Source organism: Lonchura striata, chromosome 1 (assembly GCF_046129695.1).
Source record: "Lonchura striata isolate bLonStr1 chromosome 1, bLonStr1.mat, whole genome shotgun sequence".
NCBI lineage: Eukaryota > Metazoa > Chordata > Aves > Passeriformes > Estrildidae > Lonchura > Lonchura striata.
The window spans coordinates 83,213,699-83,225,123 of record NC_134603.1 but is presented as its reverse complement, the minus strand read 5'-3'; the positions used below and the strand labels follow the sequence as shown (position 1 = coordinate 83,225,123).

Genomic DNA, 11,425 nt, shown 5'->3' with positions numbered 1-11,425 from the left:
CCTCTAGATATGTATCTTAAAAATTTGAAGCAAAGCAAATTTCTTCCATGAAAAAATTCCCCAGAGGAAGAAGGTATGAAAGAAAATCACATAATTAGGAAATTTAGGGAAAAAAATAAAAAGGATTCCACTCTACTCATTTCTAGTCACTCATACCCATCCATCATAGTCCGCCAAAGACAAAGCTCAGCTCAAAAACTAGAATCAGTCTCTTCTGCTTGTACTCTTTCCTTCCCAAAAGCAAGGGTCTTATAGGAGTTAGTACTGCCTGAGTTCTTCCTGTCATAAAACACAAACATTTCAAGTCCTAGATGAAATTTTCTTATAACATTCTATTCTAATTAATCAGAACATGAAGTCTGTGTGAAACTATGCCTTTTCCACACTCATAATAGACTTTCTTTCTAACAATTATTCCCTCTTGACACCACCAAGAGCTTACAAGGATAAGAAGCAATGCTTTTCTGGCTTGTCTCTGGTTTTCCATACATGTCACCTGCATTTAGTTATGTTTGTATCACTTTATGGTAACATAGAGAAGAGATATAAAGTCAGGAATATATGGCCTTTTGCATCTGAGAAAGTTGAAGACAATAACAAACTGTGATAGACAGAAAATATTATTTTATGCTAGTGAATGTTTTGTGGAATGGCAAGAGAAGGAATGCACTGCATCTAAACTGACATAATGAGATAAAATACTAGAAAGAATACTTCTGTTCTAGTTCGTAAGGCCCATGTACAGACAAACACACATTCAGGGCTGTGCTTAAAGGAGACTAAGAGAAATTGAAATCTGCACTACCTAGTTGTTATATTACACTGGTTCTGTCTAGCAAAGCATTGCACTATGCTAATAACTGGGGAAAACAAAATGGGGAAAATATTTAGAAGCCTGAATGGCAGAACATATCAAGAGCAACTACTCTCTACAATTAACATTTTCTCATAGGTGTTTAGCTCTGAATATATCCAAAATTACATGTTCAGAAAAAAAGGAATTAAGGAAGAAAGGAGTAGAAACCCTTGATAGATTATCCCAGAGAACCACCAAAAATCTTTAACTCCAAATTGGCAGGCCCTGAGCTCAGAGTTGCACAAACACTGAACACTTTGTGAAAACTACTTTTCCACACAGTAAGCATGTAAATTAAATATAGTCCATAATTACTAATGTTACATGCAACTTTTTGCTATAAACTAGGGTCTAGGCAACAACATTTTACCATTTTGAAATGAAAATACCCTTGGATTCTCTTTAATAACACTAAAATAATAGCAGTAGCAATACATGGAGACAGTATAAACCACACAAGTTAAAAAGGAATGCAACCATATAGACTTGTAATACTGTATTGCCATTGTTCATACCGTATTGCTATTGCTACATAAAAGTTATAGTAAGTTATGCACTAACTTTGCAAGGCCTCTAGACTGAGACATAGCAGACTTTTTCTGGGCTAAAAGTTTAGCTTCTCAGGCTGGTATTTTTTTTTTTTAACTTCTGTGCACATTGTTTTACCTGGTTTATAAATTCTTCCCTAATTGATCAGATCTCTCTAGTTCATTTATGTCACTTTTGTTTAACTTTGTCTGTTAGCACAACAGTTTTATGACTAAAACACAATGCCACACTATGCAGAAATGTAGGCTTATGGAAACATAGTACAGACCTTGAGAAGGGGACACATAGGCCGTGGTGTAGAGTACAACCATGGGATTACAAAAGGTGTAGCACAGACTTAGTATTGAAGATAACACCCATAGCTATAAAAAAGACTCCCCAATAGTCAGTTAAAGAAATGTGAACATGGAGATAACCAGATCTGGTATTAGTTGTAACAAAAGGAACAAAGAACAAGTATTTAACATTCATAAAAGAAAACTATTTTAAAAATTTGGATGGAACATGGAGCTGTGGAACAACAAAGGAAGACAAATTAATATGTCAGTGTTAGCATGAACATCCCCTTCCTTCCTGTGAAAGACTCCAGATGCTGCCAATGTAGGCAATACCAGCAGAATGAAAGACACCACTCTTAGAACTTGGAGAAGCAGGAGAAGGGAGAGCCCAAGATCAAAGAAAGTGGGTAGAAACTGAGTGTATAACAGTATTTTCTTGTTTTTTAATTATTATTTTTGAATACTTTTTCAATAGAAGCCCTCTTTTTCTTCAGTAATAATGGGATCTTGCCTATTAATAACAACTAAACTTCTCAGATAAACTGTTATTGACTATGTCTCCAAGTCACATGATTCTTGACAGTTTCTCAAAGGCTTCTTGTTTCTCAAGCATGTAGAACCATCAGCATGCTGTTAATTTTTGGAAATCCACAAAAAGTAGCAGTGTCAGCAATCTACAGACTCTGGAAGCCAAGAGCATAATAATCTCTATGGGAAAAAAGATCCTGAACTCTACATTCCATAGAAAATCCTATACTTCAGCCCCTAGATAAAATGACTATGGTCAAGACCTGGCAAAGCCTATGCCACAAATTATGAAACAACTTTGATTAGAAAGGAATAAAAATCCTGAAACCCCTCACATTTTTAACAATACTTCAATATGGACTAACTTGAAATGAAAATTGTAGTTACACACAGATATTGAGAAACTCTAAAAACAATGTTTCCCATCTTTGGAAAGAGAGGAAGATAGTGAATTCAAACAGATTATTGGATAGATATGTCTGAATTCTAGAGAACATTATGGAGAATAGAATTCTAGAGATATTCTTTATACTAGTATTTGAAAAGCATCACAAAGAATGAACTAGTAGAGTCCCTCGCCATATTTTATATGAATGAAGGAGAAAAACAGAATTTTTCACTGAATAATAATGGCAATGGGGCTGAGCTGTCTTTGATTTACATGCCCTTTTATTAGGCTACTAGACTCTGCCTACTATGTGAGAGACAAAGGTGTGGAGATTAACAGTTCTGTCAGTGATGTGTTCAACAGTTTTCTTTTAAACACTAGCAGAAACAAGATTAACATTGACATAACAATTCCTTGTGATATTCTATAATACTATCACACTAACCACAAAGAGTTAAGATTATAAAATAAACTTTTAAATAATAAATTAATTATTTAAAATAAATTATACCAATTTCCCCCCATTATGCTTTACACAGTCTTTCTAATCCCAGCTAAAATTTCTGGTACTTGCTGAATCCATGAAAGTGCTATCATACATATAAATAAATATTTGAGTAAATTGTTTCAAATGCAGGCAAAACAAACAAACAAACAAAAAAACCCACACAAATCAAGCAAACTAACTGAAATCTACATTTGTTTCACCACACTTCTGAAAAAAATTTTGTGCTACTTTATGAGAGCACTATTCTTTCTTCTGCTCTTTGTTACTCATGCTGTACTTCTGTTTTTTTGGTTTTTTTTTTTTTTTTTTCTGAAATATTTGCTCTTTCACAAAGACTTCAGTGATATGTTAGGGTACTTTGGTGGTGTATGATTTGGTTTTTAATTTTCTAGAAATAAGAATATATTTTTTTAAAAAGGGAACTAAAATATTTAGAAGGCCAAAAGAAGTTATTTAATGGTAAGACATGAAACAGTGCATATGCCACCACTGATTAATTTCCATGAGCAGCCTTTGCCTTCCTTACCCCATCTGGTCCTCATGTCTCTAACACCCACTCATTGAATTACAATAAAAATTATATTAAAATCCTTTGGGTAGGATTCTGTATTTCTGTAAGGGCTCTGAAGCACCTAACATATATCAGGAATCTGTAGAGATAAAAAAAAAAAAGAAAAAGAAAAAAGGAGACAAAAGTTCGAGCTTTTAAAACTTCATTAGTAGGTTCAGCCATCTGTGGATACATTGTCACCTTATATGGCAGAAACATTTTGTTCCATGATTCAGAAGGAAAGGAGAGAGTTCAAATAACATAATCAATATGCTACTGGTTATATACACCACTTATATCCTTATCACAATGTCAGATAAGGCATGCAATATCAGCTGTGAAGTCATCATGTCTTTGACATGATCTCAAATGGGATCAAGATTGCTCCCAAGTATTTTGTATATTTTTTAGATTGGACTTACTTATATATATATATATATATATATATATATAGTCTATTACTATATTTCTATTTAGAAATGAGCAGGACATATTAGTGCATTGGAACCTTTCATTTAATGAATGGAACACTTATTGAGTGGCATGTTCTGTCACATTACTCCCTTGACTCTCATTACCTCCCTGTACTTGCTTTCCTACTCTCCTTTTGCCTTGATACATACCTATGCCTCACTTCTGGCATGGCATGGCATGGCATGGCATGGCATGGCATGGCATGGCATGGCATGATCTCCACAGACAATACTGTACTGTCAGGAAATTATCATTTGCAAATTAAATGTGCTTTACTCAATAGAAGTCATGACACAATTCTGCCAAAATGAGTATTGGTTTTACTATGTAAAGAATTTGTACATTTAAAAGAATGCAAGTCTTAAGCATGCCATGGGGCACAATCAGGTTCTGATCTGACACTATTGCAATTTGTGAGGCTTTTGGCATTCAAAGATTTGCAAATGGAGATTCCTCCATTTGAAATAGAAGATGTGCATCTAAAAGCTAATTTTGGAAAAATTCCCTTAACTTAGCTATGCCTGTTTTTTAATAGGTTGAACTTGAAACAATATGAACTATTTGGTTGTGCTGACCAATTTCCAGTTTAACGTCAATGGAAGTTACTTAATCTGCAGTCTCCTAAAGCTCAGTCTAAACAAAAATAAAATTTATTCCCAAGTTGGTTCCCTGCCCGAATCACAAAAAAATCAAAGTGGTCTTTAACAGAGTACCAACCTCAGTGATTGGTGCAGGTGTTTCTGCAATTTTGCATACTTCAGATATCTGTTTAAAAATTTAAATTCATCCACTTGCTTGGGGCTAGGGAGAAAGGGGTTGGGAAACAGAACAGAACTTTTCATGCTACTGCAGCTCTGCATAGAGCAGTCCTGCTTCCCTGACACATCAGTTGCATGCTGTGTCTACAAACACGTGGGCCATCATGATAATATCCAGTGTCTGGGAAGCAGATCCCAGTCACAAGGAAAAGTCCCCTCTAGCCCTTAAAAACAGGCTTAGCTACTCTCAGGCCAAGCAAATAAAATTCAAATGATGCAACCTTTACGTATCTTTAAACTTCCAACCTTTGCAAAGATGTTATTTGGAAAAGCAAAAAACTTCTTTGTAAGGGAAAAGTCCCTTCCATACATGGAGATGGCCTTCAAATCAGAAGACTTATTCCTTGACAGTATGCCACAAGTCAGTGTTCATTTCTGTGAGACACAAGTTCACAGACCAGTTTTAATTGCCTGACTCTGAGCTAGTTTCTGCCTCCTGTTATCAGTAAAGCATACTGCTTTGGAGACTGCATACAAACCACTGAAATTACTCTGGTTGGGGGAGATGTTGATGAAGAAGAAATACAGATATATTACATCAGAGGTTAGTCAATGATTTTTATGCATTTTCAAGCCAGTTTCTTGCCTGATGAACAACTGAGTTAAACTAGTGTGAAGGGAGAGAGCCAGAAGATTATTTCTCTTCAAAATGTTTTACATTCACAACTTTGGTTAAATAATTTAGTGAGCAGACATTATTTTAATCTTCTTTATGTTACTCATCTAGAAGAGCAGATGCCACACTGAGCTGCAGCTTGGCATCAAGGAAAGTTTGCCTGTGTGTCAGGGTAGCCAGGATAGCCTGGACTCCCATAAGGACTAATTGGTACTCCAATAAAGAGCTATCTTCAGCCTATTAAAAAAGAATTCCAGTGTTTTTAACATCCTTCCAGATGCTTTTTAGTGTGGGTCGTCTCAGTGCTCCTGCATTTTATCAGCTCTCCCTCTCATGGAAACTCTAAATCGCATATTTAAAAATAGACCATCAGATTATCTGGGTAAATCATAAAGCTCAGCTTATCTCTCTCTTCCCTTTCAAAATATACAATTTATTTTGTCCACCAGCTCAGCAGCATGAAGTCATCAATAATCCTGTTTGTCTCAGTAACCCCACTCAGCGATTGTCCCTGTGTATCTCTTTTCTGTGCATGCATATCACCCTGGGTTGCATGTGCCTGTGTGAGCACTGAAGAATGATCCAAGAATTCACAGTTCTGGGCACAAAGGTGTACAATACTGTATTTATGCCCATGTCAACTGTGTACATCCTAACATCACAACACTTAGGGGAGAATAATACCAGCATTTTGCAGAAGTTATGTACTAAGTACTTCAATTATGCATTAAATTGTTGTTTAACACCAATCTGGACAACAGAAGCTGCATGCTTCTCCTGAGGGCAGGCATAATGAATGCGTGCAAAGAAGAACACAAAAATGTTTCAATTCTTCTTTCCCAGTGGTTCACATGCACCAAATACAGCCTTAAGTGGCAAACCCCGACTCCCAGCCCACACGTTTCCTATACGTGCATCTCCTCATCCTCCTCCTCCTGCCAGTGCGGCCCATCAGGCCACGAGAGTCGGAGAAAGCCCTGCAGGGATATAAATAGCTCCTCGGGGGAGGAGGGGAGAGTGCAGCACCACGTTTCCAAAGATGCTTGCTGCAGAGGATGGTTTTGCTGGATTAATTCAGAGGCAAAAGGGAATCGCTAGCAAGTTCACTGCCACAGCAGGTAATGTCTGTGGAAAGAGGGCAGCAGCTGCCCTGGAGAAGCTGAAGAGGGAATGCTCCGTTTTTGGGAGAGCAGCGAGGTGGGATTCCCATTTTGAGTGTCCCACCTATTTCAAATGGTTTCCTCAGAGTCCCCCCGCAGATGGGCTGTGTATAGGTACGAACGGCCCACGGCTGAGAGAGACAGCGAGGATACGAATCAAGCCGGTGGAGGTGTTATTACCTCACGCAGCTTATTGCCTGTGCCAAGTTTGAACAGAGACAGGTGTTATTACTGGTGCGCGCTGTATTGCACTGACTGCGCATAAGGTGCTCTGAACGCGCCCCTTGAGCGGGGCACGGTAGCGCTGGCTTCCCTGCCCTGGTCCCCGGTTTTTCTCGGAGTGACAAAGCCGAGAGGTTCCGTCTCCCCAGAGCCACCCTATGCCGCCCTGCCTCCCGGAAACTTTCGGGAACACAGACACAGGCGCCTGAAGCACAGGCACGCGCTCGCCCCTTCCCCTCAGCCAGGGCACTCCTCAGCCCCCGCCCGGGGCCGCTCCGCGCCTCTCTGCCATCCCTCCCCCCGGCGGACCGGCACCGCGCGGCTCTGCGGTTCTGCAGCACCCGGCCCGGCCCGGTCCCGCCCGGCCTCTCTCACCGTCCTCCAGAGCCTCTGCCGCTTGGTACTGACGGAAGTGGCGGTGACAATGAGGTGGGAGACGGACACCACCAGCCCGAAGACGATGGCCAGCAGCGTCCGGACGGGAAGCAGCGAGTAGGAGACGAAGGTTACCAGCATGAGCTGCCACATGCCCTCCTCGGGGGTGCTGGGCGGCTCCATGCCATAGGCGCCGAGAGAGAAGGGGCAGCAAAGGAAGGAGAAGGTGAAGCTGAAGAGCAAGGTGAGCTTGACGATCTGCTGCAGCTGGGTGACCTGCAGGTACTTGACATTTGTGACGATGAAAAGGGAGAGGAAGATGATGCAGTGCACCGGGTGTGAACCTTTGGAGATGGTCAGGCTGGGGCCGGAGAGCAGCTCCACCAGGGCTAGGCTGGCGGTGAGCACGATGAGGACGGCCAGCGCCTTGAGGGTGGACGTCTGCTCCAGCTTCAGGTTGTAGCTCTGGAAGAGAGCCTCCAGCTCTTTGCAATCAAACTCGTCCTCGCAGGCGATGGCATCCAGCAGCAGCAAAGGAGGGGGATCCCCTAACCCGACTCCCGCTCCCGACGCCGCGGCAGCGGGCGGGGAGCAGCAGCAGTGGCAGCATTTCTTCCTCTTGGTCTTGATTTTCTGAAACGGTATTTCCTCCATGTCAGTGCCATTCATAAACCCGGGGAAGAAATGCTCCTCCAGGTGTCCCCCGCTGCGGCTTTGCCACTTCGCTGCTCATATAAGAGAGGGGGCTACGCTCAGGAGCCGCGGCCACTCGCCCGCCGGCAGCCCCTGCCGCTCCGCGGGCGCGGGTCCCGGGCGCACCTGCCAGTCGCCCCCTCCGCTGCCAGCCAGGAGCCGGGGGCGGCAGGGACGGCGGGAGGACAGTCTCACTCGCGTAAACGTGCCAACCTTCCTGCCTGCAGTCTCGGTTTCCCCTCCACCACCCTCCTCCTCCTCCTTCTCCTCCTCCTCCTCCTCCTCCTACTCCTCCTCCCCTGGTTGCTCCAGGGATGTTAATCTCCTAATGACACCAAAACACCATCCAAAGGTTTGGAATCATACACAGGGGCAAAGGATGGTTGGAAGATCAGAAAAAGGGGAGACGGGGATAGTCAACAGGCGGCTTTCCCTTCAGATAACGTTATTTTGGGGAGCGGGACTACAGAGAAAAGCAAACGGGCTCCCGTGAGGTGGGCGATATTAAAAAATAAAATAGCAACTAGGGGAAAAAAAATTAATCCGAGACAGGGGTGTGGAGGAAAAGTGCTGCAGAGGGGTCGGAAAGAAAGCAGGAGGCAGGGAATAGCAGGGCGATCCCCTTCCCAGGTCCGAGAGCTTCTCACCGGAGCTGGGGGTTGAGAGGCGCCTGCGCGCCGATCCCTTGGGAATCTGGACACGTCCCCACCAGGGTTCCGCGACTCGGGAGCAGCGGGGGGACCCGCCGCCCCAACAAAGCGTCCGGCGTTCCCTCTGCCGGCCGCCCAGGGCTCGCTGGCTCTCCGGATGCGTGATGCGTCTGGCATCGGCCGATGACTGGCAGACCCGTGCTGCCCGCCTGCCCTGGCAGCTATTCATGTATATATATATATAGATGCATAGGTACATATATATACAGATATATATTTACCTATGCACATACATATATATGTATGTGTGTGTGTGTGTGTGTGTGTGTGTGTGTATAAAAATATACAAAATCTACCTATAAAGACATAGAAGTACATGTAAATATAAATACATTTGAAATATGCCTATAATACTTCTATCAGATACTATTGCCAAGTTGCCACAAAAGAATACACTGCAATATGCTTTTTTGTAATCATTGCATCTAATTTTAGGATTATAAGACTGATTTCAAACTCACCAAAGAGTGGGGAAAGGACACCAGTGTTTCTTTTTGGTTTGGGTCAAGGATTTAGAAGATTCAAGTCTAGGAAAATGTCAAAATAGCAGACTAAGGTTATGAACACTTGGCTTTTCAAAAGCAGGGCAGGGATTCTTTCCAGAATCAAAGCAAAATCCTACTATCATGCATAGGTTGAAGAACTAATCACTGATTTTTGTATCAATGATGTCAGATTCTGGTCCCAGATTTGGGCTGAAGAGTGTTAAGATCAACAGTAGGCAGAGATTCTTCAAGATTTGTTATGGCTGTGAATTATGTTGGCACTTCACTTCCGGATAGTAAAGTAGCATTAAAAAATTCTCAGGTACATAATCTAAGGCAACATAATTTTTATATTAATATTTTAATATTTGATATTAGTCCATGCCCTACCGACTCAGTATATTGTCATTCTTTTGAATCTGGACAGACCTCATCAGGAGAAAAGAATTAATCAACATTGCTGGAGTTTGTGTATTACAGATTCAAAATATTCCACACTTGAGGCAATGGCTGTTACTTACTCTGTGTTCATGGGAAGCAACTCATGGTGGTTTCCTAGACAGTGACTTAGACCCTCAAACACTGCAGAACTGTAAATGCAGCTGATACTTAGACTTCTGTAACATCCTTCCAGATGAAGGTAAAGGGGTTGGATTTGCTGGCCTGAGTACTGGAAACAGGGAGAGATGTTTAGCTGGAATAACATTAAACCTGACAAACAAAACGAGGCTTCCTTTGTTTTGCAGGATCTCTAGTGTGTTTGAAAAGCTTAATAAATAAATATCCTTGTTCACTTTGGTGCATAAATTCACTTTGGTCACACATATATTAGATCAACAAACACTGTTGTGTTTTTACCTGTCCTCAGCTTTCTTCTGACCTCATATATCCTGAGGGATAAACTAATATTTCACATCTCACAAAGTATAAGAGATGGCACTGAGTTGCCCAATCCTAGGAGCTATTCCCTGAAAGAGTTGACATGCTAGCAGTTATAATTTCTTTCTTCTGGCTCTCAGCTTGCTGCTGAGGAAATGGAAGGTGAGTAGTCCCCTACAGGGCACCCTGTGGTTTAAATCATTTTTATGCTTCTTACAGCCTCTGGTTGGATGAGTTAGTGCATACATAAAGCAGAGAAAGATGGTACATGTGGAATATATGCATCTTCATTCTTGCTTGGTCAAGGGGAAGCAGTGAACTGTTGAAGCTTCATCTTCCTTAGACACTCTAGGAGTATGGAAATGCCATACAGTGATTAATGAAACTCTGCCATCCTTTATACACTGTTTCACATCACAGGGAAAATACTTCACCATACTCTCCATAGTGAGGAGCCCAAATTTTAGCTCCTGATGTCACAAATACAAAAAGGAAACCTCAAAACCATTGTCTGAGACAGACATATTATTAAAGCAAATAACCAGCTATAAAACTGCTGGAATGCACTTGACACAGGACCATATTTTCTGACTTATCTGTTGTAGAGGACAATAAATCTAAAATAATCTAGATCTTCCTGGGATTTTTGAACTATAAACAACACTTTGTGGACTGTAGTACACTTCTGGCTCATTTTTAAGAAAGATATGAGGTTGGTTTTGACAGTTATTGCCCCCAGAATTCTGGATGTTGGCCAGAACCAAGTCAGTTATTTCTTTTGTATGCTCTTGCATTTGTAATCAGAGACTACTCTGGGAATTAATGTAGTATTGATAGGAAAGAGTGATTAGAGTCCAACTTTATCATATTTGAAACTGCAAAGCATATCTGCTTTTCATTTTTTTTCTAAGAGGCAAACTGTCTTGGTATTTTGAGTCACTGGAAGTGAAAAACATTTTTTATGGAGAGTCAGGCATACACTTGTATTTAGGTTACACTAAATACAAGTGTATTTTCTCACTGCCTTCTGCTAGACCATAGTCTAGAACTAAAGAGCTACTGAGAGTTTCTGTTCCCACTCAGTTCCTTCTCCACCAATCTATTTTTACTTAGTTTGTGCTTGTAGATTCCCCACTCAATAATTATTTTTTCACTGTAATCTTGTTTTACTTTACTGAACTCGGTACTTGCTTTTTGTATCTCATAGTTTCAAGTATTCACTGCCTGGTGCATTAGGTGGAGATCATCTTTAAAAGCAATACCTTTCATAAAACTGGAGCTCTCCAGATTCAGGATAATTTTAGAATTAGGCATAATGAAAGTTTTGCATGGATAG

At 41.3% G+C, this 11,425-nt stretch overlaps 1 protein-coding gene across 2 annotated transcripts in view; it reads right to left on the bottom strand.

The window, feature by feature from the left end:
• The window catches only part of ADCY1 (adenylate cyclase 1), a 153,615-nt gene extending 145,400 nt beyond the window's left edge, over positions 1-8,215 (bottom strand). Inside the window, exon 1 of one of the 2 annotated variants that reach the window (XR_013340445.1) lies at positions 7,323-8,215. Coding sequence is in view for 1 of the 2 variants with exons in the window: in XM_021543139.3 (XP_021398814.1) it covers positions 7,323-7,991 (669 nt within the window). In the remaining variant the exon portion in view is untranslated. The remainder of the gene's footprint in view (positions 1-7,322) is intronic. The other variant, XM_021543139.3, reaches the window with a different exon arrangement.
• Between the last annotated feature and the right edge of the window lie 3,210 nt (positions 8,216-11,425).